General features: G+C 46.1%; 1 protein-coding gene across 1 annotated transcript in view; it reads right to left on the reverse strand.

The window, feature by feature from the left end:
- satb1b (SATB homeobox 1b) overlaps window positions 1-19,336 on the reverse strand; it is a 64,835-nt gene extending 45,499 nt beyond the window's left edge. The window contains exons 1-5 of the mRNA XM_061081567.1: window positions 19,245-19,336; window positions 8,526-8,764; window positions 5,640-5,816; window positions 4,738-4,864; window positions 393-516 (exon numbers count right to left, since the gene is read on the reverse strand). Coding sequence (XP_060937550.1) covers window positions 393-516; window positions 4,738-4,864; window positions 5,640-5,816; window positions 8,526-8,739 — 642 coding nt within the window. The 5' untranslated portion in view covers window positions 8,740-8,764; window positions 19,245-19,336. The remainder of the gene's footprint in view (window positions 1-392; window positions 517-4,737; window positions 4,865-5,639; window positions 5,817-8,525; window positions 8,765-19,244) is intronic.
- Between the last annotated feature and the right edge of the window lie 2,481 nt (window positions 19,337-21,817).

Genomic DNA, 21,817 nt, shown 5'->3' on the forward strand with positions numbered 1-21,817 from the left:
GTCCCGGCCAATGTTTATCTAACAATAACCATACGTTCAACAACACCTCTGCTTTTTGGCTGCCGTTGCCTACTAATCTTTGTGCGTGCGTGTGTGTGTGTGTGTGTGTGTGTGTGTGTGTGTGTGTGTGTGTGTGTGTGTGTGAGGGGCAGTACAAAAAAACCCAAACAGAAATCATGCAGCAAACAATAGACAATAGCCATTGATTTGGATTTTCTATGTGGATTCTTTTTCCCCCACCTCTTGAATCAAACTCAGGGCATTTGATAAAGTAAAGGAGAGAAGACAGAGGTGATGGCGACAGGGTTTGTTTGGCAGTGTGTTAATGTAGCAAGGCAGTGGGGTTGGGCTTTTGTCTTTTTGTTTTTAATAAGCAGACTGGGCTTCAGCACCTGTGATAAGGGACATTCTTTAGCCAGAGAGCTCTGATTCATGTCTTTGAGTAACTCCTTGAGGGCGTTTCTTACTGTAGAGTGGCTCCATTGCTCAGGTGGCAGGTCCTCCAGCTTAGGACAACTGTGGAGAGAGAGAGAGGGAGAGAGAGAGAGAGAGAGGGAGAGAAGGGGAGAGAATGAGAGACAATTCAGATGATGAGAGGAGACGGAGACAGAAAAGGAAAAGCCAGCAGCCCTGTCTCTCAAATCAAATGATAAAATAAACATATCATTTAATCTGACTGTGTGTTTGGATGTTCCTCATAAAGTGAGAAACACGAATATAACACCTTTAATTCTGCAAATAAATGTAACCTGCAATATCATTTCCTCATCCAAACATCCAAACAGGTTTTCACTCAATGTGGTCAAACAGATACAAAAACATCAAGAGCTGAATTTCAAATTTTGTGCTGAAATTAATTATTCAGTTAATTAGTTCTTCCTGTAAGTCAGTTACGCCATTAAACGTCATAAAAATAGAAACAAATCACAAGTTATCAAAACCCAAATTGAAAAATGTTAAATTACAACAACAATCACAATCCCGGAGATGATAATAAAAACGCTGCAAATCTCCTCCCATAAGGAACCCGTGAACGTTTTAATGTTTTCAATGTTTATTTCCTGCAATTAATCAACGTTATAAATTCGAGTGAATCAAAAATGAATAATTTTTCCCGTCGATCGACCAATGAAGGGCCTTCGCTCGGAATCCTCCTCGACACAAAGGGTGTGAATTGGGCTTGTTGGCGTGAGCCTGTTTTATTGATGAATTATGGTTAAATCCCTGGAACGATCAGATAGGTGGAGAGCGGCGGAGAGAGAGAGAGAGAGGGAGAGAGTGAGAGAGAGAGAGAGAGAGAGAGAGAGAGAGGGAACCGGAGAGAACGAGAGTCTGAACACACACGGGCCCTCGCTCGCCCTCCCTGCTGCAAGCGCCCCTCCAAGACAGACAGATTTCATTTGGCGCATCAAGCAGATGCATCTGGAGATTGCTCTGTCTCTCTCTCTCTCTCTCTCTCTCTCTCTCTCTCTCTCTCTGTGTGCCTGGCTCGCTCTCTCCCCCCTCTCTTTCATATTCTCTCCCTCTCTCTCTCTCTCTCGTTCTCTCTCTCCTGATTGTTCTGATTAGTTAATTACTTTATACAACACATCTGCTGGATTGATGCATGAATTATACATTAGCTGCATGTGGCGACTATTATTTCGTGTTACTTCTACCTTCCCGGCTCGTTGTGCTCGGCAAAACAATTTAAGGTGTTACTGGCTAGATGTCTGCGGCGGGCGGGGGGGGGGATTGGAGGGATGGCGGTTGAGAGAGAAGGGGAAAAAACAAATACAAAACAATAACAATACTGACAACAATATGCAGCAAAAAATCCAAATAGATTTATGTAGCAAATGGATAAATTGGTTTTGCTGTTAGCGAGCTACCGTCGCTAACGGGAGGAATTCAGCCGAGCCGAGCGCCCGGTTTCCACTTCACGTGTGTTTGTATCGCTGCATTACTTTTCCGGTGAAACCTGCGTTGACACTTTGTGCGTGAAGCAGATGAGACACTGAGGTTGTGATGACGAGCGCCCGTCGTGTGCGTGCGTGTCCGTGAATCTGTCGGTCGGCGGCGTTGGGGTAAACGTTACGAGCGATGGGAGATAGCGCCGGGATGGAAGAAGAGGAAGCGTGGAACGTTCCCGAAGCTAACATCTGCTCGTGAGGGAAAACACACGGCCTCTCACACACACACACACACACACACACACACACACACACAAACACAGACACACACACACAATGGATTTTCCAGAACACCTTAGACTGCTCCAGCAGCCAGAGCCTCTGGGGAGAAGGAAGTGAACAAGAGGAGGGAAGGAGGGAAGGAGAGAGAGAGGGAGAGAGAGAGAGAGAGAGAGAGAGAGAGAGAGAGAGAGAGAGAGAGAGAGAGAGAGAGAGAGAGAGAGAGAGAGAGAGAGAGAGAGAGAGAGAGAGAGAGAGAGAGAAAGAGAGAGAGAGGTAGTGGAGAACGACAGCTATCTGTGCATTCAGGGTTAGCAATGCCGGAAATAAACACAACCTTCTGTACGCCGGGAGGTGGACGCCAATGTGTGTGTCTGTGTGTGTGTGCGCGCAAGAGTGTGTGCGCTTGACTGGTGAAGGCGGGTGGCGGGTGGTTGGTGGGGGGGGGAGAAAGAGGGAGAGAGCAGGAGGAGAGAGGGAGAGGTAGAGCGAGGTAGGAGAGGAGTAGGAACAGCTCTCCAGAGGGTTGCAGAACACTGGGTTAGCGTGCAGCTGGCACAAGCCTCCACTCAGCTGTGTGTGTGTGTGTGTCTGTGTGTGTGTGTGTGTGTGTGTGTGTGTGTTTTGGGTCTGTGAGCACATACGAGCCGGTTTCTGTCTATATCTATAAACGCTTGTACGCTCTCACTGTGTGTATAAATACGACGCAGCCTCACACCTACAGAGCAGCGTTTAGCCGACAGTATGGAGAGCGATGGCAGCCGATGGCGAGCGCTACCCGCCCGGTGAGGGACGGCTGCGGCTCGTTAGCTCTTCTGCTTTATTACCACGACACGCTGTAATTCGGTATTCAGAAGAAGAAATATAGTTCACCTAAAATAGCCGGTGCAGCCCAGGGTTTATTTGTCGAACTATTTCAGGTGAACAACCTGGTATTCATCTGTGGTCGGAGTCATTTTTAGCCGAGCGCTTTTCCAGGTTTCCAGACACGTTCACTTTCCTGCTGTGCAAAGAGCCAGGAGCTCAAAATAACACTCTTATTTTATTATCATATTTCTTTTAAGTTTTGTTCCCCCCCGATGCAAAACATGAGAAGACAAATCCTCTTCATCACAAACCGCAGCGTTAACGCAAACGTTCGCCGGGACATGAGGAGGATTTTGGTGATTTCCTTTACATCGATTTAATAAATAAATGAATCCCGACGCCGGGAGAAAACATTTTCTCTATTTAAGTGTTTTTTCTTTTTTGCATTTCCTGGGAGATGTGAGCGTTTTGAGTCTGTGTGAATGAGTAATAAAGCTATTCTCAGTATCAAACATGCAGAGGGCATTGGTAGATTGGCGCCTGCCTCTGCTGGAAGTAGATATTAATAAATACAACTGTGTCTCTATGTGTATAAATGAATAAAAAACACACACACGGTTTAACTTGTGCACAAACACACAGGGGACACATTACAGGAGGGTTAGGGTTGTGACTTGGTAAAGCAGTTTATGTCGGGTTTTATTCTAAATTATTTCACTCACAGAATCTAAAGAACGTTCTGAGGGTTATTTACAAGGTTTTTATAGTTATTTATTTGCTTCTTATGAGGTTTTAAAGGTTATTAAGAGGATTGAGGTCCTTTAGGAAGTTGCAGCGGTCGGTGAAGAGGTTCTAGATGTTTTTAAGAGTCTCTAAGGTTTCTTCTGGAGGTTCTACTGGTCACTGAGAAGGTTCTACGTAGAGTTTTAGAAGGTTTAGCGGTGAACAAGAAGATTGTGATGGTTCTTTAGTGGCTTCTTATGAGGTTTTAAAGGTTATTAAGAGGATTGAGGTCCTTTAGGAAGTCGCAGCCGTCAGTGAGAAGGTTTAGGGGTTACCTAAGAGTCTGTAAGGTTTCTTCTGGAGGTTCTACTGGTCACTGAGAAGGTTCTACGTAGAGTTTTAGAAAGTTTAGTGATGAACAAGAAGATTGTTATGGTTCTTTAGTGGCTTCTTATGAGGTTTTAAAGGTTATTAAGAGGATTGAGGTCCTTTAGGAAGTCGAAGTGGTCATTGAGAAGGTTCTAGAGGTTTTTAAGAGTCTCTAAGGTTTCTTCTGGAGGTTCTACTGGTCACTGAGAAGGTTCTACGTAGAGTTTTAGAAGGTTTAGCGGTGAACAAGAAGATTGTGATGGTTCTTTAGTGGCTTCTTAAGAGGTTTTAAAGGTTATTAAGAGGATTGAGGTCCTTTAGGAAGTTGCAGCGGTCGGTGAAGAGGTTCTAAAGGTTTTTAAGAGTCTCTAAGGTTTCATTTGAAGGTTCTACTGGTCACTGAGAAGGTTCTACGTAGAGTTTTAGAAGGTTTAGCGGTGAACAAGAAGGTTGTTATGGTTCTTTTGGTTCTTTATGGGGACCTTCAAGTCACCAGGACGTGTCTAGATAACCTGTAATGGAATGTAGGGTCCCTCCAGATGGTCAAACATTGACGGTGGGATTTTGCAGTGATGCATTCGACAATGTCTCCCACCCCCCCATCAGCAAAACACTAATAAACTCCTGATTTAAACCATACAGAGACATATCTGTGTGTGTTTCTCACCTGTGGAGCTGGATCTTGAGCGTGACCACGTGGTAGACGTCCTGCAGCATGTCGGCCACTGTGGCGTCCGGGGCGTCTGTCACGTATGACAGGGGGACAGGGTTCCACTTCCCCACCTGAATCATGCCTGAGACATGGATCGTGCAGAGAAACACAAACACGGGTCAACGATCGTGACTCACACGGACACGGATGAAAAGTTATTTAAGCTTTTTTCGATCCCGAGGCCACAGGTCGTTTCCGCACAAACTTTATCTGTTTCTGAAATCACAACGACCACGTCAGAACTTCTGCTGAGACGAACTTAAACCAAGCAGCAGCCCACACAGCAGGAAGTGAGGAGGGCTACAGCTCATGGGAGCAGTGAAATAAGACGTGTGTGTTTGTGTGAGTGTGTGTTGAAGTGTGTGTTGAAGTGTGATGGACAGGCTATAATAAAAGAGCATGCTAAGAGGCACCTTGAAACCGCCACCCTCGGCCTGCGTGTTCTCGAGTGCAATTAGCCGACCCTTTCCTCCGCCGGCCCCTCCCACCCACTGAGTCACCGAGTGCATGTGTGTATAAATACATACCGTACGAGTGTGTGTTTGTGTGTCTGTACGAGTGTGTGTCTGTGTGTCTGACTGGCTGAGAATGTGAATGTGCATGTAAGCATTTCTCGTGGGTAAGCCTGTGCGTTGAGACAGTGTGGGAATGAGTGTGTACGTGTGTGTGTGCGTCTCCTGTCTGGGATCAGTGTCGGGATGTGTTACTGTGGCTTCAGATCTGCAGGCGCTGGACTCTCATGGTCACAGGCTGTGTGAGTGTGAGTGTGTGGCGCTGGTAGCAGGTCGGAGGAGGACGTTAACGAGCGTCAGAGAGAAGAAGAAGACAAACGGAGAGACGGCGGCGGCGGGTTTTACCTTTGGCCTGAGCCGCCGAGCTGTGGGAGTAGCCCAGCGACAGCAGGGCCATCTCGATCAGCTGGTTGAAGAGCATGTCCTTACGCACCAGCACGAACTCGGCGTGCTCCTCCTTGCTGTCGAAGTCCATGGGGTTCTCGTAGTGCTCCACCACGCAGAACACGGGCAGCATGTTGCCTGAGGACACACACAGGGACACACAGGACGTCAGTGGGAACAGCCAGAAGCTCACATGTGTTAACCTTTGACCTTCAGTACACGACGGATGATGAGCGGCGATGATTATGTTACGTTGAGGTTGAGGGTCGGGGGATTATGAGTAAGTGAGTGGATTGTAGTCTCACCTCTTGGTCTTTGTGATAAACTCAAGGTGAGGAATCAAACTGCTTAGGGCCACGATAACACACTTTCCAACAATATTACACAAAAACAACTGAAGCGATGGATGAGGGTCAGAGAAGAACCCATAAACATCTGGATCAGGGGTCAGATCCAGATGTTTATTAATTTTCTTTTAAATTGTGAGATTTAAAGGTTTTCTTAAAACAATTAACGGATCTTGATGAAAGAAAACAGACACATTAATGGAACTGATATCTATGTGAAATACTGGGCGTCGTTCTAAACCCCTTTTAATAAACTATTAGAGGATTCCTTCAGTCTTAGTGTTTCTTCTTCACGGCTTTAAGATGATAACACCCTGTGATGACGAGCATGAGTTGTGTGTTTAATAAGAGAGTTTACATATAAATGGCGCATGATAAAAAAAACGTTTGTTTGAGTTTGAAGCAGACACAGAAAAATATAACCCCTCGACCCTTGTGTCACATCAGCCTTCCTCTCTGCCTGCCAAACCCAAAATCAGTTTCCACCGCTTATACTGTACTTAGCAGATCCTACAGTGTGTTTATGATCTGCCCGGCTGCCCCTTGTTCCCACTGGGCCACCCTCCCCCCCCCGACTGTCACCTGGAAACATTTCTCTCCGTTCATTGTCCGGCGCCGATTAAAACCGAATCACGCTCTAATATTTTCCCCGTCCCTGGCATTCCAGAAGATGTACACACAGCTCTGGCAAAACAATCAATAAGCCGAACAGATGCCAGGGAATGTGCTGAAAGAGCCGCTTTCCTCCTCCCCTGATTTTAATAGATAAAGATCTAACAATAAAGACTGCTGTGTAGGTTCATTTGGGGGGGATCAATACTGGCTTTGTTTCCAGGGAGCCCGGAGAGGGCCGCTGTAAATATTGTTTCGGGCTCGGACACACAATGCCCAGTGTGGGCCGTGTGCGTCGGACCGCCCACCGCCATCGGCTGCTGCTTCGCCCTTTATACCCAGGAAGAAACTTATTGGAAAAATAACGATTCGAGGAGTAAGGGGGGGGGGGGCTTGGAGGAGCAAACGTTGCAGGAGGCCAAGAGAAGCAGAGATGATGGAGGTGAGGAATTAGGCTCGCTCAGTCGGAGTGCGACTCGGAGATTAAAGGAGCGAATAAGAGAAACGGCTCATCGGAGGACACTCGCACAGCCGCATTCCAAGAGTTCCCGAGTCCCTCGTGTCCCCGAAGAGAACCGACAACCGGCCAAAAACACACAAAAATACACAAAAACACACAAAAACACAAACACACGAGCCGCAGCCGCCAAGTGCAATAACACACCCCGGACCTGCAGCTCCTCACACTCGTTTCCAAAACCACTAAAAAAACAAAACTAAAAAACAAAAACACACACACAACCGTAAAAACTGTGTTTCTCACCAGACGACACCAGTTTTATTAAAAAGATTTGTCATAATCTCAAAGTAAAGCCCCCCCCCCCGCTACGTTCTTAAACAGCAATGGCTCTTAAAGGACTCAAACTTTTCCCTTAATAAACAAAATGCCAGCGGTGGGAGGTGCAGCGGCTGGAGAGAAGAGCCGTGACACAGCGCTCTGCAGCACGACAACCAGGAGAACTCTCACAGTGTTCCTCTCATTGTCTGGGTAAAGAAGTGGGAGTGTGTGCAGCATGAGTGTGTGTGTCTGTGTGTGCAGCATGAGTGTGTGTGTCTGTGTGTGTGAGTGTGTGTGCGCTGATATGACTACCACTGCTGAAAGGTTTAAGAGTTTTGGAGCACATGCAGGGGGCTGTGGTGGGTGGGAGATGGTGTGTGTGTGTGTGTGTGTGTGTGTGTGTGTGTGTGTGTGTGTGTGTGTGTGTGTGTGGGAAGGGGAATACTTAAACAGCTCTCCTCTTTATGTTGCGTATTATTCTCTCTTACACAAATACACACAACCCTCGGTTTGTATTCCCCGGCTCTGCTACTACCAGTTAATTACGTCATTGATCATTTTTATAAAACGTTTGATTAATTAATGGATCGTTTAGTGTGTGAATGTCAGAAATCAGAGCTGCAACTTGTGAACACTTTCATCAGCAGTTAATCTATATATTATTCTCTCCATTAATTGTTTTGTTTGGGAAAATGTCAAGGGCAAAAAAATAAAAAAGTGACAAACAAACGCAATTGCATGACAACTTCTCGAATGTGAAATATTCAAATAGTTTTGTCCCGTTAACGGTTAAAAGAGACAAATATTTAATAGAAACAAACAAGCAGCACATGTGTTGTACATTTTGTGTTTCTGCATTTTGGATGGTGATTGATTTCCAACAATAAACTAGGTTTGATAGGTGATATGTTGATCATATAATCAATTAATCAGGAACACACTAAGAAGTGTTTCTCCCAATTTCCCCAAGACCTCAATGTCCAAAACCAAAATATTTAGAATCATTTGAAACTGATCTGAACACAACAGACGTTTGTTTCCTTTTTCCCAATGACTCACAAACCTAAAATCAAACACAACTGTTGTCGAATAACCCCCTCTCCCTCTCACCTCTCTTGTGGCAGGTCTTCAGCAGGTGGCCGGTGGGCTTGTACGGGACCCCGGCGAGCTTGGCCCCGGTGCTGCCCAGCCGGGCCCGGCCCAGGGGGCTGCCGTTCTGCTCCAGCCGGAGCAGCTTGGCCGGGGGGGCCTTGGCCTCGGCCATGCTGTTGACCAGCTCGGAGTTCTCCTTGCCCAGACACGCCTCGCTGAGATGGTCCATCATTCTCAGCACCTCTGCTCACTATCACCTGGGGGACAGAGGGACATTCGAGTGTTAGCGGGACAGGAAATCGAGCGCAAGAACCAGCAGCTGCAGAATCCTTCCTGGTGATATCAATGAACACGTGAGTGGATATAGAGCAACAAAAAAAAAACGTGCTTTTAGTAACCGAGACCTCGGAGAACCGACCCGTCACGGCAGAATCTGTCAGTTCGCCTCAGTGACGACGACTCGAGGCCGCGGTGACGCTCTCGTGCCGATGTCATGTTCCCATTTTTCCAAAACGCATGTATTATGTATGGGGCGTCCCGCCGGAGACTCCCGTGGTTTTTTTAGTGCAAACACATTAATTTGCTGGGAGATTCCACTTGAATGAATACAGTGCAGTTTAAGGGAACAAGGTTCTGCTGCTGCGGTGCACGCAGAGAGAGAGAGAGAGAGAGAGAGAGAGAGAGAGAGAGAGAGAGAGAGAGAGAGAGGGAGAGAGAGGGGCGGGCGAGGGGACTAACGTAATTCACTTTCTGAGTCACTTCTTGTGGCTTCACATTCCGGGCGCTGCAGCTCGAGGAGGCAAAAGGCCGCAATGTCATCTCGCTGTGACCCGGCGTGTGTGTCCGCTAACACTCGACCCCCCGCTGCCACTCGACTGCTACAGGTGTGCAACTTTTAATTTGCAGTGAAAAGTTAAAAGTAAAAGTTTTTGGGATCGAAGGCACGAGCAGCAACTTTTAAAAAACAGAGTTGCTGACTCATGATCTGACAAAGTGAAAGTGAGGAGAGGAGCGGATGGGAGGGAAAGATGGATGCTTCACCCACAGGTGCACACACACACACACACACTGACACACAAACAACTTTCAGGGTCAGACTCCTGCTTGTGTCAGAGAGTTGTGTGTGTGTGTGTTTGTGTGTAAAAGCTGCGAACAGAACAGCGATTGTGTGGACGCAGGTTGACGCACGCCGCCGATGGACTGCTGTTTATCAAAAGAGCGAAAAGGGCAAAATCATCCACCCCCACACAAAAAAGATCATGAACTCCCCCATTCACAACATGCAATGAGGCAACTAATGCCCCACAAATAAGAGGAGGAGGGAGGGAGGGAGGGGGTGGAGGAATCCAGACCCGGATACAGCATGGATCCAGGTCAGGATTTTTTTTATTATTTTTCATAATAAGTCATAAAGAATCAGATGGATCCAGAGGAGGAAGTTTTAAAGGTAGAAGTTGAGAATCTGCACCAACCTGCACTTCAGCACTGGAGAGCATAAACACCCGGAAACCGACCGGTCCAAGTTTGGAAAAAGGGAGAAAAGTCCTGTGGTGTGATCTGTCTCTCTCTCTCTCTCTCTCTCTCTCTCTCTGTCTCTCTCTATCTGTCTCTCTGTGTGTCCCTACGTGAGCATGGCTGCAGGACGGAAGAGCCGCTCTTTAATGAATGAGTGTGTTCCTCCTCCTGCTAGAACAACAACAGCAGCACCAGGCGCGACCCGGAGGATCCGCGGAGGAGACGAGGTCGAGCCGGGAGAGGAGAGTGTGTGTCCGCGTATGTGTGTGTGTGTGTGTGATCGCGTATGTGTGTGTGTGTGTGTGTGTAGATCGGGGGCTAATCCCGTCCGACTGCCGGGGAAAAGGCGACTACAGGCGGCGGAACGAAGCTTCCAAGTCCCGCTGGTTCTACTGGTACTGGTTCTACTGGTTCTGGTTCTACTGGTTCTGGTTCTACTGGTGCTGCTGCTCCTGCTCCTCCTGCCGAGGAGAACCGGAGCAGCTCGGACACACACATGAACCAACAACCGTCGGAGAACCACATGCAAAAAAAAAAAAAACACACACACACACAGCACCAGGAAAAGAGAAAAATCAGGCTGAACGTCGGCTTGATTTCACCCGGAGATCAGCAGCGATAAGCCGGGGAGAGAAGCTCCGAGGAGCCGGAGCAGGAGAACCGGAGAACCGGCTCCGTGGCGCGCCGAGGAGCCGGAGGAGAGAGAGGAGAGATGCGGGAACTCGGAGCAGGTTAGCGGGGGATTGAAACAACCACACGGGGTGGGGGGGTGGAGGGAGGTATGGAAGAGGAGGAGGAGGAGGAGGAGGAAAAAAGAAAAAGTCTGGTTTACTTTCCCGGTGTCGAGCATCAATAGAGGCCGGAGAGGAGAGCTGCTGCCCGCGGAGTGAGAGGAGGAGGTGTCCTGCTGCCTGGTGCTCCTCTCTCTCTCTCCCTCTCTCTCTCTCTCTCTCTCTCTCTCTGTGTCCCCATTAAATTATTAGTTGTATTGACTCATCACTCCCCCTCTCCCTCTCTCTCTCTCTCTCTCTCCTCCTCTCCTCGCTGCTCCCCCTCTCTCCTCAGTTCAGATGGCGTGGTGCAAGGAGAAGGGGTAAAAATAATAAATAAAATAATAATAATAGAGGGGGAACAGAAGGAAGGATGGTGTGTGTGTGTGTGAGAGAGAGAGAGAGTGTGTGTGTGTAAGTGTGTGTGTGTGTGAGAGAGAGAGAGAGAGCGAGAGAGAGAGAGAAAGTGGGATAGAGATCATTTCAGTTTATTATAAGAAATAAAGAAAAGTAGAGGATGAGGAAAACGATGATTTCTGCAGATCTCAGGCCCCAAAGTCCGGGAGTCAAGTGGAGAAAGTAAACACACAGACACACACACACACACACACACACACACACACACACACAAACTCTACAGTTTTGAGGACACTTAGACCCTTAACATAAACCTAATTCTAACCCTAACACCAAGTCTCATCCCTCAATCATTGCTCTACATTTGTGAGGACCAGTCAAAATGTCCTCATAATGATGGTATTGAACCACAATAATATAGAAAGACATGCACACAAATACACACACACACACACGCACAATGGAGAGGGTGAACGCTGGTGCGATTTCCGGCTGGGCGCGCAGGAATTTTTAATCAGCTTGATTAGTGTGAGGCGGTCCTGCATTTATTACAGGGCGACACACACACACACACACACAAACACACCTTAATTTCTAATATGCATTATTTTTATTTTACTTAATATAACACGTTGAACACACATACATGTGAAGTGAACTCTTTGACCTTCAGGCTCAGACACACGACAGCAACAATAAAGTAAATAGAACCTAAAAAAAACATGAACGTGTCCCCACAGAAATATGAAATTAAAGTGAATCTCTGCAGAAAGTAGTTCTATATGTGAAGTCTCTTTATTCTGTATGCTAATAAAAACTAATATTATTATTAAACTACTAAATTATTATTATTCTACTAGAAAATCTCCTGTCAATGTTTTTATACGAGAACTAAAACACCAATATTACATTTTACTTTCTTAATTAAAAGACTGCATCTTGGAAGCAATATACACTCGGACTTTACAATATTAAATATATGATTTGCTTTTAAAAAGTGGTAAAGTCTATGTTATGATTGTGTCTAATATTTAGCTATTGCATATAAATACACATATTTATTCACCAAACAAATAAGAAAAAAAGGATTCAGATTTCAAAAATGTATTTTCTCTTTATATTTATATAATTTAAGTCAATTTAAGAACACTAAATTATGTATTATATGTTATTAAATCCCATAATAAGCTTAATGCAAATCTAAATAAGAAGTTAAACGATGGGAAGTCGTCTCTCTGCATGAGGGACTACTTTCTGTGTGACTGTTGTCGTGACTTTGTGTGTTTACCTCCACGGCAGTTCGCAGCCTATTATGTCAAACTGTATTATATAAAAATATTAGACAAGCTAATCTCTGTTGATATTTGCAACAAAAGCAAACTGTCAGAGAAGAGGAGGAGGAGAAGAAAGGAGGAGAAGAGTCGAGACGCTGGAAAGTGACTCAATCGCTGCAGACAAAAAGCTCCTCAAGTTGATGTGCGATGTATTGTTGTTATTATTTTATAAAAAACTCCTGACAGGCTTTGTTGCTCCACAACAAAAAATATTAGACAAGGTCATCGCTGTTGATATTGTCAATAAGGGCCTGATATGCAGCTGGTACTTCACTTTAAAACGACCTAATAACTAGTTGTGCAACCACACAGTCACATGGGTTGTGCAAGAGGAGCAGAGTGTGAGGGGCAAAGGTCAAGGTCAAGGTCAAGGGCGTGAAACAGGAAACCTACTGAAATCATGGATGTAAAATGTATTAAAGAGCATGAATTTTTGGCATCGGAGGTCAAATAAAAAGCCAGATGGGTCTAATATCTATATCACACAGCAAATAAGCTTCTGTCCAGGTTGTGCAAGAACAAAAACAGGAAACCCACACAAAACAGGAAGTGTGCGCACACCTACAGTAACTCAACGAGAGCGTCAGAGGTTCACGAGACGAAGTGGAGGTCAGGCGTGTGTGAAAAACGCTACGTGGAGACTGCATGGTTCTTTTTTTAAAGTAAATCTTCCCCGGGCTCATGAATTCCATCTGTGTGCGACCGTAAATACAGTAATAGCACAGTGTCGCACAACACAAAGCTGCTGTTTCATAAACAAATGCAAAACCACAGACGTGAGAGCTGCTCGGATTAGAAAACAGAAAACCACATTCAGGTGAGAACAGACGTCGGAGCGAGGGAAGAAACTCTTCTTTACGGAACGGCGTTTTGATTTTAGGGTAAATCTGGAAAAAGCAACCGTGGAAGAAGTGATGGTGTTTTTTGTTTTTTCACCACGACAGTTACAGTTACACATCTCATTCATCCCTCGCTTGTGAAACCGAGTCATTCTTCTACCTACCCCCCCCCCCCCCGATGAGAGGTCGAAAGTTTACCAAACTCAACAGCAGCTGCAGGACGGTGATGAAGCTCTTACTGGAAATAGTCTAACGGGAAACTCACCTTTCACACCTGCTGACACGGAGGTGGCCTCAGGTGTGAGTGTTCAGAGGGCGGCAGCTATTTTAAAAAGGGTCTGTGATTGTGTGTGTGTGTGTGTGAGTGTGTGTTTGTGTTTCAACAGGAAATGGAGGAGTTGTTGAACACACAAGCAGAGGTCGCTGCACGGATTCGCTGATCAGTTCTTACCTGAGCTGTTCAGTGTGTGTGTGTCAGTGAGCTGAGAGCTGTGTGTGTGTTTGTGTGTGTGTGTGTGTGTGTGTGTGTCAGTGAACCCGAGCAGGAGACACAGCTGTGGCGTGCATGGCGTTCGGCTCCAGAGTTTGAATAAAAGATTCAAACGGTGGAATAATCACCGGGTTTTTTCACCGAATATCAAAAATTTCAGGTCACTGTAAAAATTCACGAATGAATCCGCTCGAAGTTGCTGTTCATCCAGAGTTTCACGCGACTAACGAGGAGGAAAATTGTCCCGTCGTTGTGTATTTTCACAAAATAAACAACAACAACAACCAGGCGGAATTTTGCCCTTTTATTAAAAAAAATTCCACGAGAAGCATCGTTTAGTTTTCACAGCGACGTGCCTCCTGCTCGTGTCACTGTGATGTGCAGCAGCATGAATCACACAGAGACGCTGCTGCAGCCCCCCCCCTCACACACACACACACACACACACACACACACAGACACACACACACACCAACAGAACCTTCACCTCAACCTGCACGCCGTCGCTGCACAACTTCCTGGATGTCGACACCTTTTCCACGTCGCGGTGTTTTACACGATGTTCACTGTAGCTTCTCTCGTCTCTCTCTTTGTTTTTGTTTCTCCCCCCTCTCTCTCTCTCTCTCTCTCTCTCTCTCTCTCTGTCTCTCTCTCCTTGGCCGTGTTTAGCAGCGTTCGGAAAAAAAAAAACCACAGGAGCGACGGTGAAAGCGAGCCATTGTCGGGCAAATGCTCTTTTCTATCTGGCATGACGCAAGCAGCCGCAGTCATTTCCACTGTGATTGTCGGGCGCCATCAGAGAGCATCGATAACCCCTGCCAGGCCTTGGCAGCGCCAACAGGTGCCGGCGCTGCCAGCGAGGTTGGCACTGACGTGGCTGTGAAAACCCTCTGACATCCAGAAGGGCACAGATTTGCACTGAATGCACCACTGAATCAACACTGCTGATTATCAATTAACATATAGCGTTTTGTATCACAAAGAAAAAGAGAGAGAGGTGAAAAAAAATGGGTTTTGAAAACACAGAAAGCCTGTTTTAAAAAACACTAGCTGGTGTAATCAGGTGCTGAATGCAGGTTTAGCTCCTGTTCAAGGTGGGTCTTTACACGCCTGTGTGGCTTTGTGTCGGGCCGATACAGTGTGTTGTGTGCCTGCGCGTGTACACAAGTGTGATTGTTCGGGCGGAATTTGGTGCTCGTTGGCTTCATTTGTGAGGAAAACACAAAAAAATGACACGAGAACCACGACAGGCCGAAGCTGGATCACCTGGTGTTGAACTGTCAGGAGTCGCAGCATTACGCCGCGGATCCATTTCACGTTTCACGTCACTGTCGGTTTCCACCTCTTCTCTGCAGGAAACCACATGTTGACGTCTCCGAGGGGATGAGGCGTGATTTCTGTAAATCAAGACGCTAATAATCTCCACACAAAGGGAGAGAAAAGACTGGAAATGAATAAGAGAGAGAGAATGTGTCATGGCTGGCGCCGGCTCTTACTGTACGTAGGTGTTGTGATGTCTTCATGCTCGCCACTTGTGATGCGTCTAATGGGCATTAATACGATTATTTGGATTACTAATACAAATTAGTCTGCGCGTCAAGTCTGAGCGCTCGAGTGCTGTCACCGGTTCAACTTTGAGCGCTTTCTGCAAGTGTCGCCCGCAATAAAACACAAACATAATAGTGTTATTAGTGGCTGCAGAGGATTAAATAATCTGTCAACACACGCCGGCGTCAGTGTGGGAGCAGGCGTGAACCTCACAGAGGCAGAGGAGGAGGAATAGGGAAACACGGCTGGTTTACATCAGATGCCGCGAATAACAAGCGAGCAGTTAAATGAGAAGAATTAAAGTGACAAAAAGATGAAATCAATCTCACGTCTGATGAACAGAACTGAGCCTGAATGGAGACGATGCTGTTTCCTGCGTTAACGATGTTTTTTTTATATCGTGAATGAAACCACGACAAAGGAAGGATTCTGACACTCGGGAATTAAGAAATGATTTAGAGCCGTTAGGTCATTATGTGGCTGAATGAGTTTCAGAATGTAACAGGCTGCCCCTAAGACGTGCGTTATTAAAATAAAATGTGAGGTTTTAATGCAAAAATAAACAATATGGAAAGTCTGGACACCTGCGATCACCAGCGTCATCATCTCAGGTTTCACTTTCCTCGTCCTCTTCTCTGAAATCTGTTTTGTCGTTGACGCCGTTTTTATTCTCATCTGTTGCACAAACACTCGACTCGGCTTCACGTCAGCGTTCTGGAGGTCAGAGGTCGGACGCTCTATTAATGTTCCCTCCGCAAACATCTGAGCACCGGGAGAAATTGCCTAATCAGTTGTTACAATGTAACCACAGATAGACTAAATATTCCATAATGAACACAATCCAGCAAATCCAATTAGCTCCGTGTTTTTTCCATCAGCCTCTAATACGGCGAGTGTGGCTTTCAATTACCGGTGGAATAAGGTGATTTCTGCATTTCTCATCTGTCCGCGCTCCGGTGTGGGAGGCGGACGCGGGAGATAAAGAGACGGAGAGAACAAGGGAGGGATGTAATGAACCGAGAGTCGGCTCCAAAGTGCTTAATTGTTTTATAATCGTATGAAGTCGACAGGAATAGCAGCCGAGTGAGAGGTCTGTCTCCACCTCGGGTCTGTGCGGCGGGAAGGTCTCACGCCCCTCGGCCTCCTCACGTCCCGGCGCTCAGACCCGATGATGAGTTTGTGTGTTTTTTTGTGTGTTTTTTTTTTCTTCTCATTTGTCTCGTTCTCACCTCGTAACTCTTCCGCTCTCGACACCCACTCGCTCTGGTGTGTGCGGTGTGCACTGTACGGCGTGCAGCTCCCACGCCAGCTGCACGCCGCCACACACGTCGACGCCACACGTGTGCATCCGCCGTGCAGGCCGCGCTCGAGTCGACCCGAGGCCCGCCCCCCCTCCCCCCCACCTCCGGCCTGAACCCGGACCCGACAGTCGGCCTCTGTGTCATCAGGTCGACTTCGGTCTGTAATTACCCCCGAGCGGCGCCGGGTCAGCCTGGTGTCACAGGAATCTGCATTAATGATTCTAAACTGGATTCCCCCCCCGACCCTTCACCCCCCTCCCTCCCTCCCCCTCTCACCCTCCCTCGCCGTTATCGAGTTATAAAACCAATTAGACGCAGAACAATCAACAATCAACAGGCATCAGAGGCCGTTTTTTTTTTTTTTTTTCTAAGAAATTACTTTTCTGTCACCGCTCGCTCGCCGGACCTCGGTCACGTCACATGACCGGATAATTAAAACTCTAATTTTTAGCCTCGTGGATTCGCAAAAACAAATAAACAGTTAATAGTTAGAAAGAGAGTTGTGTGTTTGTGTGAGTGTGTCGAGAGAGAGAGAGAGAGAGATACTGAGGCATGGCCTTGGGTGTGCACAGGCTGAAAGGGCGAGAGAGGAGGCAGGTGACGGGATGGTGTGACTCGCCTCGGCGTGCCAGGAGAGTGAAGGAGAGAGAGATGCAATATGAGAATATGAACATGTAGGTGGGGGGGGGAGAATAAAAAAAACACGTCTCTTAATATCGAGGCTTATGCAGAAGTGTTGAATACGAGTCGCAGACTTAAGGATGAGGTTCTTTATCTGCACTTTCTCTCCTTTGCACGTTTTTAATCCCTCGTCAAAGGATGCGTCATCCATCCAGTCGCACAACACAGTTGATAAGGCAAGGGTGTGTGTGTGTGTGTGTGTGTGTGTGTGTGTGTGTGTGAGGCGTGAGGGAGAGAATACAGTATCTGTTGAAATTGTTTCATTGGAGTATGTGGGTGGGTATTAACAACCTGATCTTAGCGGGATGTGCTTCCTTCTAAATCGCTCTCTTCTTTTTCTTTTCTCCGAACAAAGGATTCAGAAAAACCTCCACAGATCGGATGAAGACAAGCGTCGCAATAAAACACAATGAGCTGCTTTTTTTTCTTCTTCTTCTTCTCAAGAAATAAAATAAAATAAAAAAACGGAAAACACACACATGCGTTGAGACTTGTATGATAATAACGTAATTTTGAAACCATGAAAACTTAAATGTAAACGATGTTAGCCACGGTGGCGTGAAGCGCGCTAAACGACAACAAGAGACACAACAGACACACACACACAACAATCCACACATAGGAGGGATGTCATTCTGCAGAAGCGTGACGAAACCGACATGACGGACTTCAGTTTTCATTTCTTTTTTATCTCCCGGGGAAGGGAGGGAGGGGAGGGGGGGGGGGGGGGGTTGCTGATTGTGAGGACCCCAGAAAACAATGTGACGCTTTTATCACTAAGCCAAAGGAATCTGGATCAACAATATGCAAAACATATGACAGAATGAATCCAGTCCAACGTGCTGGAACAACGTGAATCCTCCACTATCCCTCTTCTCCTCCTCCTCTTCTCCTCTTCTCCTTCTCTTCTCCTCTTCTCCTCCTCCTCTTCTTCTATATGAAAGAACTTTTTCCAGATAATAACAAAATGAGCTGTAACTCCCTGACTCACACACACACACTCACACACACACTGCACTGTGCGCCCAGGGTGGTATGTCTGTAAGTGTCAGAGGAGAGAGAGGGGGGGGGGGGGGGGCGCTCTTACATATCTGAGCCCTGGAATGCAGCCGTCACTATTAACACACCGACCTTTTCTCCTCTTTTTTTTTTTTCCTCTCATCCACAAACCAGTTGCAGCATGTCATCATAAAAAAAAAAAAAATAAACACTGGGAATCATTGTTATCTGTCTCCGCTATTAGCAATCATAACAGAGCTATTTCATACAGGGGGAGGGAAGGGGTGGGTGGTGGTGGTGGGTGGTGGGTGGTGGGTGGGGGGGGGGGTAGGTGGAATCCCCAAAGAGCCACACATTTAAAAAAAAAAACAGAGACGAGACAGGCCTCTTATTTACTGGCGACAGTCTAATAAATACATTTGCTGGCAGCTCAACAGGTATTTACTCCGGCTCCCGAGCTCAGGTGTAATTTCACTGTTTGCTGAGCTGTTATTTCTCCACAGTGATAATTATCGAGGTGGTTAAAGAAAGACGATTAATGGTTTTAGTGGAGATATCAGCCTCAGCAGAGTGAGGCACGGCCCAGATCTAAACTCCCAGCACACACTCAGCAGGCGGCGGGTTGAGTAAATACGCAATTTCTTTATTTTTTTTTGTGTATCGATTGCTGCAGGATTTTTAAAAAACAAAGATCAGACGCCGGAGCTTCTGTGAGGTTTTGTTTTATTTGCACGTGCAAGGACAGAAACTTTGGTATCTTTTCTGAAAGCAATAAAACTGGTTACGCAGAGTTAAATTTAATTTTAAAGCAAAGTCAAGAAGCGATAAAATCATTTGCACTTGATATCGTTTCAGAACAGAAACGACAACGGAAAACAACACACAAAATAAAGAGATCACAACCTGTTGTCTCCGACGAGCTAATTGGTCTCTGAGGGTCACGGGACAGTTTGCTCTCATCTGACGAGCTGCTCTTCATCGTCTGGTAACCTGATGAAGATCGGGCGCCGTGGCGAGGAGTGCAAGGTCTGACTGGTGACACACACACACACACACACAGCCGCTCGCCGTGCCTGTCCTAGAAACAACGCAACCCGGCGACCTGACGTGACGCTCGAGAGGATGTTGTGATGCAAGAGCGTCGGGGGGGGGGGGGGAAGGAGAGCAAGACACTGCACGACTGTTTGTGAACAATACACACGATGATTTCCTGCTCGTACGCTACAGTCAACGCACTGTGCGGCCGGGTTTCGATGAGTTGTCGTGCAAACAAAACTACGAGTTGTCGACCAGGCGGGAAAAAACACAAGAGAGTAACACAAAGGTTGTAACTGTAAGTCGGAGGCAGAGAGGTAGAAAAAGGTGGAAACACACGTCGGTGTTTTCCCAGGTCTCCTCCTAATTGTAAACCTCGGTTGGGTTATTGTAAGAGCTGCGAACACGACACACAAACACATTCAAATGAATTAATTACACACTAATAAGCTGTGACAGATGTGTGGCTTTACTGCGGGAGTTGTGTAACCTGGCAGCCGGGCGAGCACTTATGATTCTTATCATTCCTGCCAAACAAGTTTATGTGGAGATTTTTTTTTTTGGGGGCCAAACAGGCTGGCGTGCCGTTGTGGGTATGTACACAAGTTTTTCTTTCTTCTTTTTTTTTTTTGTGTGTGTGTGTGTGCCACTTTCACAACCCGCAAAGTGATGAAGACGAGTAAAACCGAGAAGTTTTGCTTCTCACGAGCGGCTTTTTCATCTTGTGTGTGTGTCTGAGGACTTTTTTACAAGAAGTGACACACGGCGGCATGAGGCAGGAACAGGACTGATGTCAGAGGCACTGACCAGATCAGCCACAGATCCACAAAGATAGAAGAGGAACCTGCTTCTCCTCCTCGGCTGCTGTGCCATGCTTGACCTCATAATGTGAGCGAGCAAACAACACAACCTGACAAACCACACACAGAGAGATAACACACAAGCAGCCGCACTGACGACTGGAGATGTCAGATTTCCAGAGAATTGCCCCCTTTAATTATCTGATGGCGTTTTGTCTAATTCAAAGCAAACTTCTTCACCATCTTGAAATCGAATTTACTCGGCACTTTGTGGTCGTTTCCACGGCAAACACAATCTTTTAAGACAGCTGCAGCACACACACACACTGGTTCTTCACTAGTGTGTGTGTCTGTGTGTGTGTGTGTGATATCTTTACATAAATAATAGTGAAAGTAAAAGCCGCTCGACGTGCCCGTGGGTGAAATGTCAGACTTTAAAAAAACCACAGGACATCAGTGCCCACACTCTCTCTCAGGTGGGAATACTACTTCTCAGAACTGAGTGCTACACACACACACACACAATCACACACACACAGACACACACAGGGAACTGTGATAGAGCCACACACCAAACAGCAGGACTGCACCCCCCCTCTGTATCATCACATCAGTCTGAGTGCCTCACGCCAAGTCATCCAGAGAGAGAGAGAGAGAGAGAGAGAGAGGAGTCATAAACCCATTAACTGTTTGTTTCTCTCAGTCTGTCACACCTTTTCTCTCTCTCTCTCTCTTTCTCTTTCTTTTTGTTTAATAACCTTGTTGGACTCATAGTTGGTGAATTTCTACACAAAGTGTCTCGTGCTTATACGGCCGTTAAAAGAAAAAAAAAGAAGTGTTTGAAGGAAGTTGACACGTAATTAAATAGTGATATGGAGAGAATAAATGAAGTGAATCTAATGGGCTAATAAAGAAGTAGTAAAACAGTGGATGGGCAGTTGGGCTGCGATAGCTTCGGCTTCTCTTAATAGACGAGTGTCAGCGGTTTGATAACAACTCTGTCAACACACACTTTAATTATAATAATTAAAAAAAAAAAAGGTGGATTTAAAAGACCTGTTTAAATATATATAAATATATATTTTTAAATTAAATGATCCTGACAGAAACATGCACAAATAAAATATATATATTAAATGTGGGGAAATAAAAGTGTGAGGAACTTTCTCCCCTGGTTGGAGGCTCCTCTCCTCCTCCTCCTCTCCTCCTCTTCTCCTTCTCCTCCTCCTTTTTGCTGAACAAGTTGTTAAATGAATTAGAGGAGATGGATGTACTTAACCCCGCGAATATCACGAGTGCTTTGCTTATTCGTGCAGAAATGACACAGGCCCGTTTCTGCGCATTTCAAATTAGATGGCAACCCTCAAAAAAAAATAAAAAAAAAGAGAGAGAGAGTCTGAACGCGTGCATTTTTATATATTTACTATTAAAAGCCTGACATGCATGGTGTGTTTTTTTTTCCTGTTTATGAAATATTAAAAAGCGAGCACGCCACCTTTTTAGTCTACGTGGTTTTTTAAGTGGCTTTTAATTCATTTTTTAAGTCGCGCGTAAAATTCCTCATTCTAATTCCAAGAAGAAGCAACTTATTCCCGTTATAATATGCAAATTTAAAAAGGTGATAGAACCACTAAGAGAGAG

This window comes from Limanda limanda, chromosome 11, assembly GCF_963576545.1.
Source record: "Limanda limanda chromosome 11, fLimLim1.1, whole genome shotgun sequence".
Taxonomy (NCBI): Eukaryota; Metazoa; Chordata; class Actinopteri; order Pleuronectiformes; family Pleuronectidae; genus Limanda; species Limanda limanda.